Source organism: Durotheca rogersii, assembly GCF_024521655.1.
Source record: "Durotheca rogersii strain YMJ 92031201 chromosome Unknown GGS23scaffold_7, whole genome shotgun sequence".
Classification (NCBI taxonomy): Eukaryota; Fungi; Ascomycota; class Sordariomycetes; order Xylariales; family Xylariaceae; genus Durotheca; species Durotheca rogersii.
In genome coordinates this window covers 1676559-1700767 of record NW_026251238.1, presented here as the reverse complement: position 1 = coordinate 1700767, position 24209 = coordinate 1676559, and the positions used below count along the sequence as shown (strand labels likewise).

The 24209-nt window shown below is 51.6% G+C and overlaps 6 protein-coding genes across 6 annotated transcripts; 3 read left to right on the top strand and 3 right to left on the bottom strand.

Moving 5' to 3' along the window:
- On the top strand, positions 1-4568 carry GGS23DRAFT_596079 (uncharacterized protein; the record flags this gene model as incomplete). Its single annotated transcript, XM_051518425.1, has 7 exons — positions 1-234; positions 362-566; positions 618-857; positions 909-1118; positions 1245-2346; positions 2419-3713; positions 3763-4568. The coding sequence occupies 7 exons, from the start codon at positions 1-3 to the stop codon at positions 4566-4568; spliced, it is 4092 nt and encodes a 1363-aa protein (XP_051373156.1).
- A 331-nt stretch (positions 4569-4899) lies between these two features.
- GGS23DRAFT_596078 (uncharacterized protein) lies at positions 4900-6398 on the bottom strand (the record flags this gene model as incomplete). Its single annotated transcript, XM_051518424.1, has 2 exons — positions 4900-5065; positions 5230-6398. 2 exons carry the CDS (start codon positions 6396-6398, stop codon positions 4900-4902), a joined length of 1335 nt encoding a protein of 444 aa, XP_051373155.1.
- Positions 6399-6719: 321 nt separating this feature from the next.
- On the bottom strand, positions 6720-9077 carry GGS23DRAFT_620259 (putative multicopper oxidase; the record flags this gene model as incomplete). The annotated part of the gene is made up of 4 exons (XM_051521086.1): positions 6720-7042; positions 7131-8315; positions 8498-8847; positions 9068-9077. 4 exons carry the CDS (start codon positions 9075-9077, stop codon positions 6884-6886), a joined length of 1704 nt encoding a protein of 567 aa, XP_051373154.1. The 3' UTR covers positions 6720-6883.
- A 2543-nt stretch (positions 9078-11620) lies between these two features.
- GGS23DRAFT_564437 (uncharacterized protein) lies at positions 11621-16023 on the bottom strand. Its single transcript, XM_051516146.1, has 7 exons — positions 15312-16023; positions 13611-15250; positions 13364-13552; positions 13241-13300; positions 13034-13176; positions 12921-12978; positions 11621-12863 (listed from the first exon to the last, which is right to left on the bottom strand). Exons 1-7 carry the CDS (start codon positions 15902-15904, stop codon positions 11959-11961), a joined length of 3588 nt encoding a protein of 1195 aa, XP_051373153.1. The 5' UTR covers positions 15905-16023; the 3' UTR covers positions 11621-11958.
- A 1259-nt stretch (positions 16024-17282) lies between these two features.
- On the top strand, positions 17283-20233 carry GGS23DRAFT_564432 (uncharacterized protein). Its single transcript, XM_051516145.1, has 5 exons — positions 17283-17863; positions 17925-18279; positions 18427-18625; positions 18685-18909; positions 18963-20233. Exons 1-5 carry the CDS (start codon positions 17700-17702, stop codon positions 19883-19885), a joined length of 1866 nt encoding a protein of 621 aa, XP_051373152.1. The 5' UTR covers positions 17283-17699; the 3' UTR covers positions 19886-20233.
- A 1487-nt stretch (positions 20234-21720) lies between these two features.
- GGS23DRAFT_604632 (major facilitator superfamily transporter) lies at positions 21721-23893 on the top strand (the record flags this gene model as incomplete). The annotated part of the gene is made up of 5 exons (XM_051519630.1): positions 21721-22008; positions 22061-22241; positions 22345-22577; positions 22691-23354; positions 23523-23893. The coding sequence occupies 5 exons, from the start codon at positions 21721-21723 to the stop codon at positions 23891-23893; spliced, it is 1737 nt and encodes a 578-aa protein (XP_051373151.1).
- Positions 23894-24209: the final 316 nt, after the last annotated feature.

The following is a 24209-nucleotide window of genomic DNA, read 5'->3' as shown; positions in this document are numbered from 1 at the left end:
ATGGCGCTCAGCGACACCTTCAAGTCCGCCTACGAGGACTTCTTATCAGACCTCAGCGCTGATGATCGGGCCCGCTATAACGCCAGATGCACGCCTGCCGATTTGTTGGATAGCCTTGACAAGATATGCGGTCTATCCCAGAGGACCCAAAAGAGGCGCTTTGAGAGGACCTTGTCAGTGATAAGCGACTTCAATGACCGAATGAGACCGTTTTTTGCCATCCTGGACAGCTCTGTCACCCAAGGCTGTGTCTACGCTGGCGCCGCTTTAGGTGCCCTGAGATTGCTCCTCGAGGCAAGTTCTCGTTGTGGAGGGCGTGGTATCTGGCCTAAGATGGATTGCTAATGTCCAATACTAATAGTTGGCAAGCTGTTTCCCTACGTTCCTCACCAAGCTTGTCCAATGCATCAAGGAACTCACCGAATCCTTTCCTAAGTATGCAGCACTTGAGGAGATAAATCGCGGCAAGCCCACCCCTCGACTTACAAAGCATCTGGGCCAAGTGTATCGAGATCTTTTCGACTTCTTCGATGGTGCGGCCTCTGTGTTTATGTCCAGCAACGGGAGTAGGTTCTGATGTCACTGGAGCTCTCTGCCAGAACTGACCATGCTTGCAGAAATCAAACGCCCGGTTGAGCTGATCGCGACTGTAATATGGAGGCCATTCGATGAAAGGTTTAGGGAGATTTTGGTCAACATGAAAAGGCATCAGAAGGCACTAACGGAGGAAATTCATATCCTACAGCTTAGCGAGACAGCTGACTTAGTAGCTGAGATGAATCATATCTCGCAGCAGGTGGAAAGAAATGAGGCCAGCATTGCCGACCTGAAGAGCGGAATGACATACTACGACAAAGGTAACAGGATTCGAAGGGGGCTCTGAAACTGGCTGACTATTCATTTCTTAGGTGCCACGATCAAGCGAGCTCAAGATTGGTTAGGCCCTCCAGCGTTCGCAAGTACATATCACAAAGCACTCGACCAATGCGAGCAGGACACTGCACAGTGGATCTTTGACGTGAAGCAGTTTCAGACGTGGTCCACAAGCGTGATGGATGCATCAGCGCAACACTCTGGAAAGAGAACTACAGCTGATGGTAGAGTCCTCTGGATCCACGGTATGTAGTGACCATGAACTCTGAGGCAGCCTAACTAACATGGCAGTACTGAAGGGAAGCCCGGAGGGGGAAAGACTATCTTGGCAGCATCAACTATCCACGAGCTTTGCGTTTCACGCTGCTCAGACGGCAGTCAACCAGACCTCTATTACTTTTTCTTCAAGCATGATCACCCCTTTCATACCACACTGGAACTCGCATATCGAGCTATTCTGGCACAAATCCTTCACAAATATCGGCACCATGAAAGCATGATCGACAAGTTTATGTTTGCCATCGAGCACAGCGACACCTCCACTGGCCAGCCAAGAGCAACGGAGGCAGAGCTGAAAGAGCTCGTCCATCTTTGCCTAGGTTCTGTTGACTCCCCTATCCTTGTTCTCGATGGAATAGATGAATGTGTTGAGCCGTCTAAAGTCGTCAACGACCTGAGGTTGTTTCTCTCTATCCCGGCCTTGCGGGTACTGCTTTTTAGTCGGCCCAACGTCGCCCCATTGACAAAGTTCATACAGGTAGGTCATCGGCTAGAATTTGGACAAGAGCTTGTAGACCAGGACATTGCCCTATTCTGCCGACGCCAGCTCACCAACCTGCTTGAAGACGAACTTCTCTACGAAAGCGCAGACATCACTCAGTTGACACAGAGACTGGTTCTCGGAGCCGACAAGATGTTTCTCTGGGCAAGACTGATGGTCACTCTCTTGCACTCGCCCGCGCTGACACGAAGGGAGAGAGAAGAGATAATTCACTCCATCACCCTTCCAGAAGGACTCGAGGGTGTTTACATCAGAATCTTCCGACAAATTTCCCAGCTCGACTTCGCACAGCGACGGATGGCAAGCCGAGTCATCCGATGGACCCTATTCTTTACAAAGCAGATAACCCTGGCGCTCCAGGATTGGCATCAACTTCTCGGAGTCGAACAGCCGGTGTGCAATAGGACAGCATTCAATAAGATCTCCGAGCTCGTCACCGTAGTTACCTGCGGCCTAGTGAGTTTTTCAGAGATATCAAGTGGTTATTTAATGTCGGGGATTGCTTTCCCTACTCGCTGCTCCTTTATTCATCTTTCTGTGTTGGAACATCTCTCGAAATGGACACCAACGGAACCTGATATCGCGAGAGTCTATCCGGACCCTGTGGTCTCCAACATGGAGATTGCAAAGGACTGTCTGGATCATCTCCTGCGGGCTGCCCCTCAGTCTATGCCCCTATGTGTCGAGAGCGGGTCAGTATTGGGCCAAAGGGCAGGTAATCTGGCCAGCTATGGTTCCGTGAATTGGCTTTCACACCTTGACAGGGCGATCCCTCGGAACCAGAGCCAGATTAACGCGGCGCAGCACGAAAGATGCCTGGCTGCCATCACTGGGATGTGCAACTCTCTAGAAAAGTTTCTTGAGCAGCCTCTCGCGGTAGCCTTCTGGATCCAGTGCTTTTATTCCAGCCCAATAGCAGAGCCGAGTCAGCTCCGCAGGGGTGACAGGTTTGCTCTTGGGGGAGAGTTTATCGTCAATATATCTTACCGATTCCCACAGGTACTAGACTGGCTGGCCTGGGTCGGAAAACTTCCACTGGCGGGCTCTCTGGAGGGCCGTTTCGCGTTGCTGAAACAGAACCTCACCTCCTTGCTGACTGACTTGACTGAGATCAGTCTACATTGGGCCAAGAAGCTGTTAGAGTCTCCTTCGCTGATTTGGACCGATGTTCTCATTTTTACTAAAAGCCGGTATCTACCAACCCCTCAATCAGCCTATCGAATACAGATGAACACGACAGCACCCACAGTCGGCGGCGCAAGCTCCCGGAGGCTCTGCCATATATCCGCAACCTCGCCTGACGGGAGCGTCCTCGGCGTCCTTAGCATCTGGCCCTCGGACGACTTTGAGCAGTTTTGGGAGGCCATCGAGCCAGCAACAGCGTACTCCCAGGTCGAGAACTATTGCAAAGGTTGGCATGCCATTTATGAGCTTAGTTTGGTCGGCGAACCAATGCGTAGTTTGGGTTCCGTCACAATACCCCTACAGGCCTCAGAGATCGCTCTGCAGATGAGGCAGGCGTTTCGACAAGAGCTCTTCACGTCCTGGAAGGCCTCTTTCCCTCTCTCGATCAGCCCCGACGGCTACTCAATGTCCATTCTGCGGACAGTTTACCGAGTTTCTATCGACCCGTCCTCTTCAAAGCTACAATTCCAATCTTGCCTCATCCCACTCCAAGATATCCAAGCAATTCAGCATCTCTGGGATGATAGGCTGAAGCCGTTTGATCCAGAGGCGTGCCTCAGGGCCGGGCTGCCACCAACATTGCAACTGCTACATCGGCGCATCTACACATACTGCACCTTGTTCAACGCGGACAGCCGGTATCTCTTCTTCCAGGACAGCAGGCGAGCAGAACCCCCCACGCTGGCTGTTTTTGAAATCATTGAATCTGCGCAAGACCACAGTCTTCGGGCCCAGGTCGTTGCCGTCGCCCCAGGCATCGTAGGGGGTTTTTGGCTGGGCCCTCTGCAGCTAGCAACCGCAAAATTCCATCCTAAGTGGAAGCTTATTGTATTTGCTATCAAAAATATTGTTAGCATATGGGATTTCTCCAACAGTGAGGACTTCAAACCCTTGTCGATGCCTTTTGCTAATCGTCGACTCAGACATCGTGGGGGATTTATCGCAAGGGGGCCCGGAGATTACATCCCTTCAATTATCTACCTGCGGAAACTACGTGATCGTGGCGCGGGGGGGGATCGACCGACAGGAGGTTTTCGACCTACGAGAAAGCATGAGCCTTGACAGTAATCTTCCGAATTCGAACGCAGTGGCACAGCCTCACGAGTCCAAGCGAGTTACTACTTTGCTGGGGAGGAGTGTTGGAGACCTCGCTTCTGAGGCCGGAATCATCAGAGCTGGCGACGCAAGCGTTACGCTCAGGCACAATAATACGAGTGGCGTTGCTAGTGAGGGAACAGTGCAAGGCACCAGCTACCATCTAAGTGCGAGTTCTGGGAACATCATGCTCAGCTGTTCCTCGCTGGCTGGAGACGGGAGGTCAGCGAAACCCGTCGCCTCCAGCGAGATACAGCTACTCGCGCTACCAGGCGAGAGTTGCACAAAACAAGGCCGCATCACTGTGTATCCTGCGAAAGCGGGCGAGCATCATGTATCGATCTTGGTGGACAAAGAGATGGAAACCGGCTACAACTTGCTAGACCAACGGCAATCAACCCTCCCCGCCCTAATAAGGAAGGATGAGCGATCGCTCGTCAGCAAAATAATTCTGGAAGTTGGGTTGAATCCCGGGGTCAAGCGATCTTTTGGCGAAGTGGATAGCTGGGCTAACGAGGGAGGTCCAGGTCAACTTGAAGGAACTGAGGAGTCCAACTCTACCGAGTCCCGGTTATCTCGAGCTCCCTCAAAGTCTTTAGTGTACTCGGGACACTTCCGGGGTGTTCGCGACTAAAACCACCGTGATCCTCAGATTTTAACAAGGCTGTCCGCCTAACGCCAATCATCGCAGTATGGGTACCGGCTTCACAGTACATTTCTCAATAGAACTATATATACCTATCTTTTTTCCCCTACCTATACGTCCTCATCTCCCGATACCTAATTTGCGCTCGCTCGAGAGCTCCCTCGACCGATTCATAGGTGTAGTAAAGGAAAGGCTCTTTTGAAGTGTGGGCTGCCAATCAGCTTCGCTCAATATCGTTGTTTACGAGTGATTGGCTATCACGAAAGACAGGTTTTCTGGGGTAATAATAAGTACGCGCGAATTCAAGATATCGTGAGATTTAATCTGGTGTACTTCGGAGCTCTAGTATAGGAGTGAGAATGTCGATAATAGCCTCACCATAGCTCCAGTCTATCGGGTCACCGAGACCGGAAGTACCCAACCACTCCAATTTTGGGAAATGCTTCTGTATGAGCGCTGTCGCCTCGTCTGGATCGTTGAGGGGCCTACCGAACCAAGGAGACGGTTAGTAAGTAGTGGGGCATAGTATCGTCGTCATTGTGTGCATAAATCCTCTTCAACCTACCTCAGAAACGACAAGATCCAAGAGGGAGCTGACGTGCAGAGGGGTGAAGGCAACTAACGTCTAGTAAAATAGGTTGGTACTTACCCAGAGTATTCCTCATTGGGTGCTTGGATAGCCCCAATCTCGAACTCTTTGAGATGCGGAAATAAGATGTCCTGGCGAGAATCCAGTTCGAGCATTCCCAAATCCATCAGTGAGCGCATTCGACACTGCTCTAGCATCTTGCAGTGCTTGGAGAGGACGTTGAGGGCGCTGGGAGATAGTTCGCACGGCATATCGAGCGCTATCTCTTTCAGGTCAGGAAGGCGGCGTACGAGCTGGTCCAATTCGGTGTCGGTGAAATTTAGAATGTCACTGTAGCCCGAGCCGAACGTCACATCCAGCTTCTCAAGCTTAGTGAGCCTCGCCAGCGAGGTGATAGCAGCTGCCGAAATGTCGGCATCAAAACTATCATCTAGGGGCTTCACGTGTAGCTCGAGACTCGTTATATTAGGGACAAGTGGGACGAGAACTGGGACCGCCGTAATGGTAATGGTCGAAGAGAGATGTTGAATATTAGCAAACGGAACGGAAACCTGCGCGCGGATCTGATTTAACACGTCTGTCCCGATCATTTCGCCCCACTCGATGCTTTCCAAGCCTCGGCGCGCGGCCAGGTAACAGAAGAGCTCATCGGTGAATATGTGGCTATACTTCAAGGTGACCGCCGCTAGCGACGAACATCGAGCAACGAAGGCTTGAAAACTTGAGAGCGACAGTTTGGAGCTGAGACGATTAATGTACAGCCTGCGCAGACGTGGACAGTTGGATGCCATGAAATCCAAGGTATGTTCTTCAAGAGTACCCTTATAAAAGAGAAACTCTTCGAGGCTGGGTTGCAGATATTGGTGTAGGCAGAAGCGGTCGGGGTACTCGGGGTTATATTCGTCGAGAGAGACCAGACTAAGACGATCGAAGGTAAGGTTGTCGAATCTGACATAGGGGTCACATTTCGGGCCTTTGAAGTACAAGGAACAAATTGCAGAGGCGTACTCCTGGCGGCGACGACGGTCCTCGACTGCGGCCAACGCCCAGACGGGTGTCGCGTTGGCCCACAAGAGCGTGATTCCCCAATGGAACCAGAACTTGTTAACGCGGATAGCTCGTGTGAGATCGTAAGTATCGAGATGACCTAAGATGAGGATGAGCAGCTCCGGTAGTTCAACCACCACCTTGCGGGAGGGCAGAGAAGGGGATTCCATAGGCGCCAGCATCGTCTCCTCCGGTTGTGATTTATTACTCGGTAGATTTCTAGCGTTGTTGTTGCAGGGGATCGGGTGTCAGTTCGCCTTCACGTGAGTGCGACTACATGTAGATATATATTAGGTAGATGGTGGTTTGTGGATGGGGGGGGACTGATGCCACCCTCCTTGGAACGCTCAAGGTATTGAGAAAGAGGTAGGTAATAGAGGCGCGCCAACCAATCTTGAAATACTCGAGGTGGTTATTAATTCTTACAATTACGCAATTACACGATTTAGGTAGGTATACATTATGTACATAAGCAGATATTAGGTATAAGGACTGTAAAGTGTGTTACAGCGCACAGCTCCCTGTCGGATGAATGGGTTTATGTGCATATTGCATCCGAACGAACATGATCCAAGTGCACCCTTCTCCACTCCACCTTTCACCTCCTCGCGCGTCCGAACATCAAATTCGCGAGGAGCCACGCGGGGGTATCGCGCTACTCGGTCGCTCATATGCCAGAATCGTCCTGGATAATGCCCTTCTCGGCAACGTAGTGGTGCCAGTTCGCGCAGGTCGAATTGAGGCTGTCCATGTCGCATAGCTGGGGGATCTCCGCCTCCCGCTCGACCACCTGGAGCGCGAATCCTTGCGAGGCGTGCCAACCGATCTACGGACCGCACGGTTAGTCGACGCGCCGCGAGCAGCCAATAAGCAACCAGATCAGGCGCCAAGGGAAAACCGGATCGGATACTTACGTGACAATGCATGAGCCACACCCCCGGGTTATCCGTCAGGAACCCGATCACCAGAAAGCCGTTTGCCGGAAGCATGACCACGTCCCGCCGAGGCGGGTTTTTGAATTGCAAGGGCGTCGTCGCCGTGAAGTCCGCGTTAGCCTCTTGTGCGAGCAAGACGACGTCGTGCCCGTGCAGGTGGATCGGGTGTGCTAGCCCAAGACCGGCGGCCCCGTTCTCGATGACGAAGTACACCCACGCGTTCGTCTCGTTCACCTCCACCACGTTGGTCGCCTCCTTGAAGTCTGGCAGGTCCAGCACGCTCTGCTGGAGCGTCGGCACGTCCCAGTCCGACAGGAAGTCGGTGCCGTCGAGCGTCCACTTGAACATCCCATGCGTGTTGACGAGGAAGCCCACGTCGAAATTATCCGCCTCGGATGCGTCATCGATGTCGATAGGCATGTACGGGACGAGTTTAGACATCGGCTCGTCGAGACAATCCTCGGTGTACACGTACGCAGCCGAGGTCGGGTCCTGACGTGACGAAGCGTCGTACCGTACAATGCCCTTGATGTCGTTTACCATCTCGTTCGGAGCGCTGCAGGCCCCGTCAGGGTAGGCGCGCAGCCAGAAGTCGCCACCGCCTTGGTCCGCTTCGACGATCACGTCGTAGCGCTGGCCGACGGCGATGCTTAACACGTCTGTCTCGTACGGCTTGATTGGGACCAGATCTGCAGCGATGACCTTCATCTTGTGACCGTCGATCATGAACTTGAAGTGGGTGTCGATGGCCCCGTTGACAAGGCGTATCCGGTGGCGTTTGCCGGCGGCAAAGGTAGTTTCGAACCTCTTTCCTCCATCTCCGTAGATGTTGGTCCCGTTTATGAGACCGTTTTGCGCCGGGGGCAGGCCACCGGTCGACGCCGTCGTGGCCCATAACGTGTCAGTTGTCTCGTGGAACCAGTCGTTTAGGAAGAGAATGCCTGTATCCACGTCGTAAGGCGCCGAGCATGGTCCGTTGATGACGATACCGCCGAAAACGCCATTCCATGCTTGAAGAGCGAAGTGGCTATGATACCAGGTATGTCCATATTGCTCCGCTTTGAACCGGTACGTGATAGAATCGCCGGGCGCTACTGGGCACTGGGTGATCGATGCGACACCGTCTTCCTGAACTGTATTGTTTTGTCGTATGCCGTGCCAGTGCTATCCCCGTGTCAGTATTTACCGTAACGATCATTTCTTTCTAGAACCTCGGTAATCCCCCATGGGATACAAGGATAAAGGGGTAAAGGGGGGTAAAGGGGGGCAGGGCGTTGTGATATTCGACTCATCCTCAGATGAATCCACCCGACATCTCTCTCGCTAGGATGAAAAATTTCACCTACGATGCTAGTGCCGTTATTCTCCAAGGCATTGTGCACGTGAATAACGAGCCTATCGCCCCAATCTGCAAAGATCGTAGGTCCCGGCACCGATCCATTAACCACCAAGACCACGCGCTCAACCCCATCGACCTTCTCCGTACGGTTCTGTATTTCCAGCCAATATTCTCTTGTGACGCCGGTATCCGGGACCTTGTCGTACCAATTCGTCGATAGAGAATAATCACCCCAGCATTGCGGCGACTTTGACGGATGGAAGTTACATTTGCCAGTATGGCAACCCTTCCTAGGAGTTGCAGCAGCAGAAACGAGAGACGTAGCAACAAATGTGCTGAAGGCGGCCAAGAACGCCGCTGGCCGCATATTTAATTATGGTATTAGGGGACCACGAATGGAAAAAAAACGAGTGGCGCGGACTGAAAACGTCCTGGTTGACGGAGAGGAACAAGGCTTGTCGTGGTCAACGTGCTCAACAGCAGAAAGACACCTACAAGGACGGAAAGCATGTTATAATAAATACTATGGTATTAGTCGGTAGTGAGAAGCGTACTTCTTGACGATGTAGGTATCCACTTGAAGTCATCGTAGCGCCCTACCTTCCCCTGAGCATCGTTCGACGGCGAAGTGCAACCATTAGATCTAGGCTATACGAAATAGCGCTTGGAAGGGCTATTCTCAGAAAGAAAAAGGGGAGGGCGAGGGGGACAGAGTCTCAGGACTAGCACCAGCCGCGCCGTCGTCCTTGGTAGGAACCATGTGGCCTCAGCCGCAGGGTGTCATGACGGGAAGCGGCTGCTGCACCATGCGGATGGGGTTAAGAGGCAGAACCGCTCTCTTTTCGAATAGATTGAGGGCTCGTATAAGACTATGCTATCCGTACCATCTTCATCCAACGGTCTGCTACTTCTCGTATGTCGTGATGTCACGGCTCGGCTAAATCAGTAGGACTAGGGATTAGATTTCGCGATAGACTTGAAACATACGACCCATAGATCCCGAGGGTCAACGGCGTAGTTTCTCCCCTTGTTCTATACATATACCTGTCCTACGCAGGGACACTACTTGCTACGCTAGCGTCGAAATTCTCCGGACTATCCACAGTAGCTGTTTACCTAAGTCCGTACTATTATTATCGAGATACGGGAGGTTCCTCTCCAAATTAGGCTTGATGGAGGTGATAGTAGACCGGCACCGCGTCTGGCTCGCTAACGAGCGTCGGCGACGTCCAATCGGGACCGCGGCCTTGACACGCACGGCTGTTCAGGTCCTGGCTTAGCTCCCCCCCAGCGGTCGAACGTCGAGCCCGCTAGTCTGTCGTTAGCCAGAATTGCCCAAGACGCGCCCGCACGTGCGAGTTCCGCCAACCCGGACCTCGAGCACTAACGCGCTTCCTAGGTGCAAAAGGGGCGACGAGACACGAGACGGCCCAAGCTCTGGAGTCCGCAAATGGACGATCCAGGCAGCCTCGATTGGTCTTGCCTCCCCGCCGGTTCTTTGGGTATTGTGCCCGCCGCAGGCCCTATCGTACATACATTGCTCGTAGCTGCGGTCCGATGTTATCCGCATCGCCCGAGTCGCGAAGGCCAGGAAGTCGGGCGCTTGTCTGCGTTGACACAAGCGGATAGACAATAGGCATTATTCTCCGAAGTCTTGTTAGTGTATGTATTGTTTCTAGCCTCTTTTCGCGCTCTGGTTCTTTTGGTAGCCGGGAAAGAAGATAGCAACGCAAAGCTAACACGGCCACTCCGTAGCCGAAGTGCTAGTCTAAAATGGGAAGATTCGGTTAGCTTTGACGGCTAACTACCTAGACGGCGTCAGGCTTTGCTGTGTGCTGTGCAGCAGGATAGCATCCTCAACTCCGTATGAATACCCTCGGTCGGTGCCGTGGTATTAACACACTACAACAGGTCACGCAACGAGTAGACGGCAAGACTGACTCTTGGCTTCCCGAAGAAGGAAGGGCTACTTTTATAAAGCGGTCCGTAGCCTTCTTAGAAACGCCACGTTCATTTCCCCCATAAACCCCATAGGTAATAGATGGGACCGCTGGGGGCGATGCGTTACCGCGGTAGAATACGTAACGTACTAGTAAAACTGTGCCACCGGACGGCTATCAACCTCACTAATATATGTGTCTACCTCTTTAAATAGACATTCAGGGAAACCCCATGGGTTCTTAACAAAGAAATCCCCAGTTATTATTATACCTATGTGTCGCGTAAAACGTAGACGCCTACATTCACGCTTTGCGGTATGTAGGCTTATATAGGCTGGTTCAATTACTACGTGACACTATGTAAATGTGGCTTGTAAAATAAGCGAAAGAGAGCTGCATGTACTGACAAGGTTTCTAGATCTCGTGTGACGCTTGGCAACCCCTATTATAGGGAACCTCGTGTATGTGATATCGACGCAACTGGTTTCGTTACTTGGAATATGTCATGTAGCCTTTTCAGGTGAGCTACGCTTAGGTGTGCACACTTTCGCGCGTACAAACGAGCAAGAAAGGTGCCGGACGGGAGAGGCTAATTAAAGGTAACTACATCTTGAAACTATGGGAGAATTGAGAGAACGAGAGCGACGGAAAGCTATACACAGTGCTCTCCGGTGCTGGGGTAAGCTAAGGTGCACAAAGGTAGGCAAAAGATGGTGAAGGGAGGCAAACTCCTACGTGATAGAATATATGTCACAGGGGAACACACCTCCAGTAGCTCCCACCAACAGAGAGCCACTCCTTCGTGGAGAGCAACTTGGCTTGCTCAAGTTGGTTAAGCATATAGGTATATATATAGGTCACGGCTAGCTTCGAACTGTTCCTTTCCTTCCTTCTTAACCAGGTCATCAATAATATATCACCCTTTACCTAGGTCCTCCAACATTACCTTACTTGAGGATAGTTACGTGACAATATATTAAGCCCGGAAGTCATGGTCTGTTCGTTAGGCGACACCGTAGACGCCTGCATCTCCTGGTGTGAACGTGTAAGTCGTTATGCTATGCAACTTCGCCCTAAGAATCTACTTTTTTCTTAGTTTTTACTAGATTTCCCCCCAGCTCGGCTAATAAGCTGTTTTGCTTTTGTCGCGTAAAACGTGGGCGCCTACATTGTACGACTTATAGTGTGTTGGCATATTAGGTCTGGTTCAATTACTACGTGATAGTTTTTAATATACTTTTGGGGCATTGTCGGTGTCTTGATCGCGAAAAGTTGCGAAAGCAGCGCAAGGGGTAAGAACAACAGAAGCGAAGAATGGAGAGTCCAGTTATATTGTCAATCAGCTGCCGAGCTATTAGCAGGGGAAATCAATGAGCGAACTGTTAGCTTAGATATGCGCCTCTAATATAGCTAGCTAGCTTAGGCAGGTAGATTTGTGTACCTTTCCCAGCGTAATGACTAGCCATCGAAAGAAACCGAATGGAGGCCCGAGACAACCAACGAGCTGTTCTGTGGGTCTCGGGAGACATCAACGACGCGTCCTACTGCTGTCTCTCGGAGTGTGTTTCTTCGATGACCTTTTGGCATACCCATGCTCCTCATCCTTATATTTCTCCTGTCTGTCTCGACGGCCTTCGCTCGTTTTTTGTTTCCCCTTTCGCTTCTCCTTTATCGTAAGTAGGTCACCCGAATCTTCTTCGTCATCTTGGTCGTCGTCGTCTCTTCTCCTTCTCCGTTCACTCTCCAAGTCTGATGGATCACTCGAATCGATACGCTTGTTGCTCCCCTCACCGTCAGTATGGCTCTGGTCAGTATCGTAGGAACTAGAATCTCTCGCTACTGCTCTTCTAGCCTGCCCCCTCCGGTAGGTATTTGCCGACCTCCTGCTATCGTAACCACGTGTGTCAAGGTTCCTGCCCTCGTTCGCGCGCCAGCCATCCAAACGCACACTTTTCTGTTTGGCGAGCTCGCTCTGGGCCATCCCTAATACCGACGTCAAATAGTCGTCGAAGTTTGTGCTAGCTTCCTCCACAAGCCCGAAGTGCCGTGGCCTCAGCACTGGCTCGCGCACCTTTTTATTGCTGTTTTTCTTTGAATCCATGTTCTCGATCGCCTCGTTCTCCGCTAAAGCGACTGCGATATGGAACGCGTTGCGGATCTGCCTGCCGTTCCATCGCGTGCGCGGCGGATTGTGATCGTAGTGGTCTTCGGCAAATGCTTCAATCTCTTCCTTCTTGACCCGGATCTGGTTGACTTTACGCCTCTCGATGAGTTTGATGTTCTCACGAAAAATGTCCAGAGTTGACTCCTTAGAGAGAGGGGGGTAGTAGAGCGAGATGTGCACACGAGACCGGAAAGCCTCGTCCATTTTCCCGACCCGATTGGTGGTGAGGAAGAGGATACCCTGGTAATACTCAAGGACGCGAAGAAAGACTATGGTTTGGAGCATTAGCAGTGCATATTCGCCATCTGGTCGGTTTCGGGTCTCACCGGACACTAGGCTGTTGTGTTTGACATTGTTCTCTCGTTGGCTTAGGAAAACATCGGCCTGCGTTTTGGTTAAGTTTGACGTAGCGAGGAGTCCTGAGATTTGGCCGGCTAACCTCATCCAGTAGAAGAACGCATTTCCATTTTTGGGCTTGGACAAAGATGCGCTTGAGATGGTTCTCGACTTCTTGGGCAGTAATGCCAAGATCACCACAGGTAATCGGATAAAGGGGTCGGTCACACAGCTCCGCTACGCATTCTAGGTGTAGGGTTAGAACAAGTTAGGGCCAAGTAGTGATTGCAATGGTTTCGGGTGTGCTAACCCGCCGTCGATGTTTTCCCTACTCCAGGGGCGCCGTGGAGGAGAATAATCAGCCCCCTTCCTGCCATGAGAAAGGTAAAGTATCAGCAAGTTGTTAAAACACGGAGACGATGGGCGCCGGTACCTTTTCCGCGAATCAGATCTACCGGTGCCTCTTCTTCGAGTCCCCCTTGGCGCCTCGCGCGAAAGTGTGCCTGGACGAGGGAATAGACCATCGATTTATGACCTTTCGGCAATATAAGCGACTCCCAACCTTTATACCCCTGCTGGGCCTTGTCATCTATCATCTTGACGTTGTTAATATCAACGACAGCTAGAAAGGCAGTTGGTATTAGCTTTGGGTGATCACTAGGCAGTAGGCGACGACATACCCCATTTCCGATCTTTGAGAACAAACGCGAACAGCTGGTGTGGAAAAAGGATCATGTCTTTCTCGTCGATCTGATCAGGGTCGTCGCTGAGGTATCTCACATCAGTGGTGAGGACCTTCTTGTCTTGAATGAAGCCTTCCATCCGTCGGTAATCAAGATTGATATCATTATACACGTGGTCGTTCTCGCAACACCCCTGCTCCCGGCACCCGCCGCGCGACACCATGACCACCTCAGCCGAGTCGGCGCTAGATGGGGGATGGATCCCGAAATCGACGGTGTACTGCCAACCGTGATCTTTGTCCTGCTGATCGGACAGGGCGGCATTGAAGTCTACGATAATCTGACTGTCGAGATTCTCGACCTCATGCAAGTTGGGCCCTCGGTATTGAACATGTCTACCCCTACACAAGCGGAGGAACGTATGACCATTCGATTGAAGCTTCTCCCTGACCCGCACCGAATCATTCGCAAATTTCAATGGATATATCTGCAGGCTCGTGATGTCTCGCTGGTCGACATACTTTTGGATTCGGAATTCTCTAGTAACAGGCCCAAATTTGTTTCCGTCGAAGTCTATCTGATAGCAGGTCACGACAAAATCGCCCCACTTCTCTGGGATACGGTACGGTTTCGTAAAGTCGTTGCTCTCCTCGTCCCTCTCTTCTGGAGGCGAGAGATAGGGGCGGCCGCCAGTGACATGCAAGACTCGGTAGGCGTTGACAGGGCTTGTTGAGGTAATAACCTCCTCACCTGGGTGAAATATATGCCACAGGTCGGAGAAGTAGATGCGACGCGCTAGTCCTTTCTCAAATTCTGTCACGATTTTTAGATCGTGGTCCATGAACTCGATCAGACAACACAGCTCCTTGTAGGCTTGTTCCGTGCCGCAGGTCTCAAGGAGATTTTGACCGCTCTCACTCGTGAAGGAGTCTTCGCGGCCGCCATCTCCCTGACCCTCTTGATCACGGGCGGCAGTAGTGCTTTCGGCAGATTTGCTGCTTGTTTCTGTGTCTGTTACTACTTCCGCCGAGTCCACAAACTTTTTCCTCAGCAGCCGGTGGAGTTTCCTGATGGCAACTTCATAGTGCAGTAGGACCTTGAAGGGCTTCAAGAATACGATAGGTTTGTCAGTTGTCTCGATACCCAATTCCAAAGCCCTGTCTAGTAGTTGTATAAGTGCGTTTCCGTTCAAGCGGATCCTATCTGGCATTGAGGAATAGGACGGCGCTGGATGCTGGATAGGTTTTGTCTCTGCAGGAATATTATCCCCCTGAGTCTTCTCAGGGGCTGGCTCTTGGAGATCGCGAAGGTTCCAGGAGCGGCCAATCTGTCGAATATGTATGGGCGCCTCTCGTAACGACCGGTTTCTCCAAACGTTGTACGGAATGATAGGATCACCTTTTAGGACGTCGATCGCGTGCTCCTCCTTGATGTTTCGCTCGGAATCGTGATTGCGCTTATAGTCAAGCCATGTAACACGATTTAACGTTGGCGTTGGAACATCGACGTCGACCCATTCCTCCTGCTGATCCCCAGCATCAACCGCCGGGTTGGTCGGTCCTGATAACGGCACTTGTAAAGCGTCATAATAATCACCCGCACCCCCTCCCGGCGATGCTGTCTCTAGCGCTTCCAATCTAATTTATTTTGCTGTCAGGATTCGTATGATTAAAATTCAACTTTCAAGCCCATTCTTACCTATCATCAATCAAACGGAGATATGCCTGGAACGCAAAGGACAGAAGCTTGGCTCGTCCGGTTCTCCATCTAAGAGGCATCGCATGCTCTCGCCTAAGGATAGAGTCGTGGGCCACTCGTATATTTCGTACGTTCCTCGGGGTCATGTCCTCCGACGTGTACATTTTCCTGTTGAGATCGTTATACAGTTCTAAGAAGGACTTCTCAGCTTCCATCAGTATTGAATCATTGTCCGTGGCGGGTTCCTGGCCATCAGACAAGTCGTTGTCGTGTGGTGGAGGGTTATCTAGGGGCGTGTCGGCTAACGATTCTCCTTCGAGAATCTCTGAAGGCTCACCCCGCCGATACACATGTTGGTCTTTAGGTTCGCATTCGGTGGTGACAGCCCTGTTTTCCTCCAATAGGTTGGGTGGCAAATTAGGCACATCCTCCGAACTGGTGTTGGCTGTCAAGTCGGTGCCGGTTGCAAAAGACATAGAACCACCATTAGCAGTGGATAGCGGTGCTGTAGATGATCTAGGCGCCTCTGGGTAAACGTCTACTGCCTCATTAGCAAGCGTTCCTGGGTCTGTAGAAGTCGCCATAGTTAGCATTAGAGGCGCAACGCTGTCATGTGGTTGAGGTAGCAGGGCGTAGTAAGAAAGTAAGGGAAAGATGAAAAATATCTTATGGCGAGACGAGGGAGGTGCCTACGGTTTGACCTAACCTTTACAATAAAAGCGTAACGGAGAAGCGTAAAATGTAGCGAAGTAATTTAACGTATATTAACTAGTAAGCACTATCACCGTAACAACACACCGTTTCTAATGCCTTTCATTCGACATCTTCCTACAAGGGCAGGCGTGCCAAACTGCATAGGATCATCAAGTGAAAGGCATGAAATAGGAAGTTCAAACTCCTCCAGTCCTTGACTATTCCACTATATCCCATGGACCGTTTTCGTTGCTACCCTAGGCAGGCTTTCAGCTTAATATACCCATGTAATACACCACAGCCACCGTTTTTGATGCAGGGCTAAGCTGACAGAGCCTGCCTTCTTAGCCGCTGTTCTTGCTGGTGGATATCCCTGCCTGGTCTCTTGCTTTGCTGATCAGATATGCATGGTGAAGGAGGTCGTAGACTGATAGCCCAACTCATCCCCTACCTATACCTCACCCCAACCTCTAACCGGATTAAGCGAAAACCCCGCTTTGTATCGAGCTTTAATATTCTTGATCCGTATGGGGGTTTTAGAAATCTCCTTTTAAATGTATTTCCAACTACCGTACGAAAGTGCACTTAATTGATTCTTCTTCACGATGAAAATTGGCCTTGGAAGCGCGTCTCTGAGTAGTGGAATAAGTTGTGGTAGTAGTAGTGGTGTGGTAGTGGTGGTGTAATTGACTTGGTGGTAGTAGGTAGCAACAGCAATAATGGCGGTAGTGGCGGCTCAAATAATCGAAAAAAAAACCTCAGGCTAACCAGTTAATAGAGTACTACCTGGTTTTCTCAAAAAGAACCAATAGAATCTTCAGAAAGCTGCGACCCGCCTTGGGGTAAGGTATAGGGGACTAGTTGGGCTGGTCTGTATACTCCTTGTGATGGTGTGTAATATTATGCAAGGCTCTCGGATAAATATCAGTCTTCAACCCATAAGCCATACGAGCTGTAGCCTGGGTGCCCAACAAGATTACGAGATGAGTCGTTTAAGCACGACGCACTACACATAGTTACCTCCTCGAAGTTATCCATAGCTGACAGATCCATATTATCGATGTTTATTATCTTGCAAACAACTCTCTCCCTGCTCTCCCCCTGCTGGTCTAAGCAAGTCATACCTGGCCATGATTTAAAGCATCTCACTCAGAATAGGTTAAGCTGCTGCTCCACAGGCCGCCCCTTTACGGGCAAGGCTCCTTGTATAGGTTTATAAATAAACGATTTTTTACGGAAAAAACGGTTTATATATCGTATCAATGGTGCGGTGAGACTAGTCCTTATACGGTTTCGGATAAGTACTTATATAGGTCTCGCACTCATATTATTTTCATCACCCACACTTCAATCTACATCCTACATCAATTACCGCCATGTAGCGCAGATAGTATTACTCTTTCCATCGCCATCCTCGTCGCCGTGCACTTCGTACGAGCCCTGTCCTTGTGACTCTGTCTTCGCCCGTCTTCTCTTAGCCAGCTGTGCTGTTCCTATCCATTCCTCCAACAGCGGGCACACACAGTTCCACCTTAATATGAACCTATACCAAAAGCCTGGTCCGTGAAAGCGTGGCCCGGGGAGGGGTGGTTTAGCTTACTTTACAATATCGACAGTCCCATCGATTCAAAGTGACGATTATCATTTTCTTTGAGGGTGCTCTGCGAAGATCAATGATACCACTCAACTGAGACCATGTCGAACGCACAAAATAAATCCCCTGGCAGGCCGGGACTGCCAGACCCAGCTGCCGAGTTCCTATTGAAAATATGGTCAAGCATGTTCCCTGGCATGGATGATGAGATGGTTTATGATGAATCCACCAGCGAGTTCATCAACACCCAAAAGGCCGAGGCTGAGTAGGTTCTCTTTGTTGCCTCCACCAAAAGCGCGCTGATAGTTAAAGGCTGACTATCCAAGGACTGCTCGGAAAGCCACAGAAGATAAAAGAGCCCGATTCGTTGATATCCTAAACGCCTGGGATGGGGCGAATGACAAATGGCATATGGAGAATACTAATAAGAAGAAGAGCAGCAGAGACAACCTCATCGCCAAAGTACGGGCCGACATATCTGCCAAGCACAGCTGGGACGAGGTCTTCGCGTCGCTAAGCAATGCCGAAGATAGTTATGAGAACCCTAAGGGTATTGGGAAATGGCGGAAATGGGGTCGGAAAGCGGCGGAGAAGTCAGAAGTCGTCAAGCCTTTGGTGGATCTTATACCTGGTGGGGATTACACGTCGGTGATCTGTGGTGGTCTCAAATTTATCCTCGAGGTGCGTCTTTGGATTGATGTTGCTACTCTGCGGGCGAAAAGGTCTTATTACTCGGCGTGAATAGTGGTATTAGCGCAATTCTCTTCGATCTTCGAGGATATTTTCGTCACAGTTCTTTTCTAATGGCCTTTTTTTTGGTTACTGTAGGCATGCTCCGCAGCGAGAAAGTCTCGGGAAGATATCCGCGACCTAATCAACAGCCTCCCCGAAGAGGTTCAGCTTGCCAGCGAGTATGCTGAGCTGTATAGGTTGGAGCCTGCAATTCAGATCGAGACAAATAAATTGTACGCTGCTGTCCTATCGGCAATAGAAGCCACCATGACACACTTGATGAAAGATCACAGACGTAGGAGAGCAGTTTTTCCTGATGTTGTTATCGTCCACGATGCTGATCAATTCCCAAAGTCGAATTCCTCAAGCCGCTGTTCCTGCAGAACGCATACGCCCCCTTAGGTCCAAAAATCGAAGAAGTGAGAGAAGCCTCGAAACGACTCGAGACTGTTTTGCAGTTCTGCGATCGGAAGAGAATGGTGGATATGAACCATGGGGTCGAGGGTATGCGGCGTGACATTGCCACAATCAAGAACCTCTTCTTGAATATGTTACGGGCGCAGACCAAGCATGCGAGTTGTATGTGCTTCACACTCATCCGGGACGCCGATGTTCCTGCTAACTTGAGCAAGGGCTGATGCTGTGGCTTCAATGGATACAAGAAAATGAAAACTGCGAGCAACCTCCCCGTAAAGAATACATCTCCTGGCCAGAACTAGTCCGCCTCTTGCTTCCTCGCCTGTCTGACATAGTTGAAGATGTCTTGCTTGCAGATAAGGTCTCTCAAAACGAGGTGGTGGAACAAGTGCTTAGGGCGGGGTTCTCGATGGATAGAGACAAGCTTGTCCGTGCAGGCTGGCTCATGTCTAACAAGAGGATACACCGCTGGTTCAGATCGCAACATTCGCGTGGCCTCCTGGTTAACGGCAATTCGACCCTCGACCGCATCACCCCAGTTTCCTTCTTCTGCGCTATGCTGGTCAAAGGCATGATGGCGATGGGGCCCATCGTGGTACTCAGCTATTTCTGCGGACTCAACACTCCGGGAGCGGACGGAGAGGGAGGGGGTATATACGGCGGTACGGGCTTATTAAAGGCCTTGATAGCACAACTAGTCACACAGTGCAAGCCCGGTAAACTCACCTGCCTTGGGCGAGAGGAGGCCGAGAAGATCAAGCGAACCGCCCCCGACCCCAGCCTAAGACTTCTACGCAGCGTCTTCCGTAAGCTAATCGTGGCTGCCGAGAAACCAATTTTCATCATAATAGACGGCATCAATTACTACGAAACCAGCGAGCTCGGCAAAGACACCAGGGGGGCAGTGGGGGAGATAACACGCCTTCTCGAGAACGAAGGGAATAGGCCACTGGTCAAGGTGCTCGTCACGAGCGCGAACCGATCGTTTGAAGTGGATGTATGCTTTGACGACAACGAGAAGATCCGGATACCCGACGAGGTCTCCGGCGAGAAGATGGGGTTTGTTGATAGACAGTTCGACTTGGACTTCGGAGAGGATATGTCGCGGCTGCAGCGTGATGCTCGCCATCAAGACTGATGGCATAGGGGGCAGAGGGGGGTGTTCGAGGACTGCTGTCCGGCATGCACCGTAGTCGCGTGCTCGTCTCGGTCTTCTTCTCCCGACAACCCGAGGAAGACCTACGCGGCGTTAGTGTATGTACTATGACGCTGGTTGGTATCCATGGATGCACCCGTACCTACCTAGGTATAATATATGCCAATGCCAATACTGGAGTAACCAGTCACAGATAGCTGCCTGCATCTACCTTATTCGTAGCAAGATCAACACCAAGAGGCTACACCGACGACGACGACGACGACGACGCGATCGAATGCGATAGGAGATCGGGCCAATGGTGACTCTCGCTGTCTGACTGGATTCCCGATGTCGGCCTCAATGATTGGTGATAAAGCTGAGTCGGGCCGTGGGGCTCCGCACGAGAGGGAAGACCCGGACTGGGGATTTTCACCGGCGTCAGGCTAGCCCAGCTATGCAGCGATGTGTGGATGTGCATGCGGATGTAGGTACAGGTACATATGAGTTAGGGCAAAGTTGGCAGCCCTAAGAGCGCACGTGGATTAGGTAGGTACCTACCTCTAATCCCTGGCCAGCCGCTGGGCATTCCATCAGTGGGGTTAGCGCTAGGTATCACCTAGGGGCTACCCCCTGTTTTTCATACAGTGCAGCCTGTATGGTGATTACTGTGCAGGTGCTCGCGCGCGATTCCGGTTCCCAACCAGGTACCACAAGGGAAACAGCTGCCTTACCCCCTATACAGAGCCCCGCTTAGTACATCTCCCTACCTCTTCACCGGGTTGCCAATTGCTCTCGACTTCACCATTGGTGTGGGCCATCACACCGACTGCATCTGTCCCGAAAGAGGTTGTGCGCCAGCTTTGGTCGCGAGATCTCTCTGCTACTTGCTTCTCTTGACGCGCTTCCCGGGGGCGGGGGTTCGTAAAAATGTCCCCACTTCTTCGGACCGGGGCGAGGCTCCCATTTGAGAGAGAGAGGCAACGCCATTGCTACCGTAAAATTCACATCGACGCTTCGCTCCTGTGCGAGGCGTCCCGACTAACGGCATCAACGGCACTAAGGTAGCATACCCGGCCCATGCACGCAATACACAGTTCCTCCCGACTCCTCTACGACGTATCCGTGTGCGCAAAGCTTTTGCCGACGCAAGCCAGTCGGGTTGATAGCGGCCAGCCCTGACCCTCTCTCTTTACGCCTCCGATATCTACACCGTCACGATCGCCCCACGGCGTTGGGATGGCGGGAAGGGGGGTGCGATGGGTCAGGGAGCGGGGATGAAGACGAACCGGGACTCCTCTAGTCCTCGGGACCCTGTTCCGTTCGATACCCAACAGGCTCACGGAGTCAAACGCGGCGTTGGTGCCCTACCCGGTTCTGTTTGTCTTTTTCCTGCTTCGCCTCGACGAATCCGTGGATTGGCCCTCGCGTTCCCACCGCCGGGAATAAGAGCCATGTCATCTCGATGGCCCGCCAAAGGGCTCCCTGTCGTCATGCGACTTGCTTGTCCCGCGTGGACCGTTACCGTCAGCGATGCCCGGTACGACCTCTTCATATACTGCCTAGTAACATTGGAGGCTGATTCCCCACGTCTGTGGCTGCTAGAGGACCCCTACCCAGTTGGTCTTCCTTCAGACGGGTTTACTAATTTCATGACACATTACTGCTATTTCCGGCCCGCCAGTAGCTTTCCTCGGCCCCATCCCCCTCTGTTGTTTACTCGATCCTCACATATATGTGTATATGCTTTTTTACTCTTGTATATTTTCAAGACCGACTTCCCCTGGTGAGTTTAGAACGAAGTCTGGCCGAGCGTAGTCTTCTCTTACTATTCTACCATGTCTGAGTCAAGCGATGCAGAAAGTGGCATTGCGCCGCAGTCATTGCGCGTACCTACAAATGTTTCTTCGCGAAGTCGTAGGCTCGATGGCGCCTTCGGTCATTTTGCGGACCTGGTCCAGACCATCAGCAACCAGGATGCGATAACCAGGTACAAGACGGAAGAGGCAGATAATGGCATCCCGATCGGCGACTTGACAGACACGGGTCAGTTCCGCGATGCTGAAGGGAGGACCATTCTATCGTGGGAGGCCGGTGACAAGGAAAACCCGTACAACTGGCCCCTGGTAAGAACCTGGTTCAACGATTATATTCATTCGACGCTGACTCTATTCGCAGTGGCGGAAGAACGTCATTCTATTGACTACCATGTTGGCCGTCAGCAATAGTACTATGGGTAGTGCTCTGCCGAGTATGGCCATCCCTTTCATCGCAAGAGAATGGGGAATCACGTCGCAGATACAACTTGTCCTCCCGATTTCGGCCTACCTGGTCGGCTACGTCTGCGGTCCTATGATATGTAAGTTGCCGAGTCACCGTTTCCCACGGCCATGATCAGCTAGAGGGACGAGGAAGCTCGAGGAAAGAAGAATCGCTAATGCGTTTTCGCGTTACCGCTAAAGGGGGCCCACTGAGCGAGCACATCGGTCGTCGAAATTTGTCCATAGGAAGCTTTTTCATGTTGACGGTCTGGACCCTAGCCTGCGCCCTTGCTCCGAACTGGCCGGCACTGCTTATATTCCGATTCTTCGCCGGGGCCAGCGGTAGCGCGCCGATCGCCATCGTTACTGGGATATTTGCTGACATTTACGATGATTCGGTTGTCCGTGGCCGAGCCATGGCATGGTTCATGGCTGTAAGCCCCTTCCCGCTCCATTTCTTCTCGACTACCAAAGAATCTATCTATGAGCATTGGTTCATCTAGTGCTAACGTATCCTCTCTCCTCTTCTCCCTCCTCTCTCGGGAAGACGACCGTCTTTGGCCCCCTATTTGCCCCCATAATATCCGGTTTCTGCTCTACAAGCATCGGGTGGCGGTGGTCCTTCTGGGTTGGCCTGATGTCTGCCGGAGCAACGCTGGTGCTAGTGTGTTTCCTGCCCGAAACCTACGCGCCAGTCCTCCTGAGCCGCCGGGCGGCCAAGATCCGAAAGGCGGACCCGACGGTGCAGGTCTACTCCGCCACAGAGCTCGACCCGCATGACTTCAGACAGCTAGTCACTCGAGTGTTAACTAGGCCTATTCGTATGCTTCTGACCGAACTCATCGTGACGGCGACTTGCTTGTATCTCTCGCTCGTTTATGCGATTTTTTACATGTCTTTTCAGGCCTTTCCCATCATATTCCAGAACGTCTACGGATTATCTCCCGGAGTCACGGGTTTATGCTACCTGCCGATCGGGGCTGGCGCACTTCTCTCCCTGCCCGTTTTCTTCTCGTACGACTACGTTCTCCTGAATGCCAAGGCCCGTGGCGCCGAGTGGGCGCAGAAGGAAGAGTTTCGTCGGGTTCCATTGGCTACCCTCGGCGGTCCGCTATTCGTCGTATCGCTATTCTGGCTCGGCTGGTCGGCACGATCAAATGTCCCGTTTGTCGTCCCTATGCTCGCAGGCATACCATTTGGCGCAGGCTTCAGTATGTCTATGCCTTCTTTTCCCCTGTCCCACCTCTTATTTCACCGTTCTGGTGCATATTTTTGACCTTGAGGCCTGTTTTGTTTGAAGGCCGCGCCAGGGCACCTAAGAGAGTCACTCTACGGGCTACTCTTGAAAGACAGGAAAATGCTAATTTGAAGTGATGCAGTGTTGATATTTATGGCACTTCTTAACTACATCACAGATGCTTACGAGATTTTCGCCGCGAGCGCCAATGCTGCGGCCAGCTCTTGCCGTTCCGTATTCGCTGTCATACTCCCGCTCGCGACCAGGTCCATGTTCGCACGGCTCGGCATCAATGGGGCCTGCAGCCTGCTCGGCGGATTGAGTCTAGTTATGTGCGTTATCCCCTTCATCTTCATCTGGAAAGGCGAGGAAATTCGAGCACGATCAAAATTCTGCTTAGCGCTTCGCGAACAAAAGCTCGAGATGGAACAGAGGAACACGAAGCTGAGGAGTAGGAGGATGAGTAAGGCGGGCGATAGAGAGCGTGTGTCGGAGACTAAGGAAAGCGTCTAAACACTTGCTGGGAGCGTTCTGACCAAGGTAAGCTCGCTGTTACGCATCCTATTGCTTGCTTGGGCCAGTCTTGCGATCAGATTACCAATACCCTTGGAGGGTTCGAAAAATGCTCGAAGAGTACACAGCGGTAATGATAATGAATGGCATGAGCAATTAACGTATTAGGTACTATATTAGATATTATGATAGTCGCTCTCAGAACCTTGGCACATTTAACCGTCGTGCTGTGGTGGCCGATGCTTATGCGTGGCAGCCAAGACTCTGCCCGCTCGGCCGGTGAACTGTGCGAGTGAAGACGCTCTGGAATAACGAA

Bases quoted from the DNA above. Each gene is read 5' to 3' on its own strand.
- GGS23DRAFT_564437 (XM_051516146.1), bottom strand. From the start codon at position 15,904: ATGCTAACTATGGCGACTTCTACAGACCCAGGAACGCTTGCTAATGAG. The intron at 15,251-15,311 runs GTAAGAATGGGC...AAAATAAATTAG, and splicing joins CTCCGTTTGATTGATGATAG to ATTGGAAGCGCTAGAGACAG. The intron at 12,864-12,920 runs GTGAGACCCGAA...TCCAAACCATAG, and splicing joins ACACAACAGCCTAGTGTCCG to TCTTTCTTCGCGTCCTTGAG.
- GGS23DRAFT_564432 (XM_051516145.1), top strand. From the start codon at position 17,700: ATGTCGAACGCACAAAATAAATCCCCTGGCAGGCCGGGACTGCCAGAC. The intron at 17,864-17,924 runs GTAGGTTCTCTT...TGACTATCCAAG, and splicing joins ACCCAAAAGGCCGAGGCTGA to GACTGCTCGGAAAGCCACAG. The intron at 18,910-18,962 runs GTATGTGCTTCA...AACTTGAGCAAG, and splicing joins GCAGACCAAGCATGCGAGTT to GGCTGATGCTGTGGCTTCAA.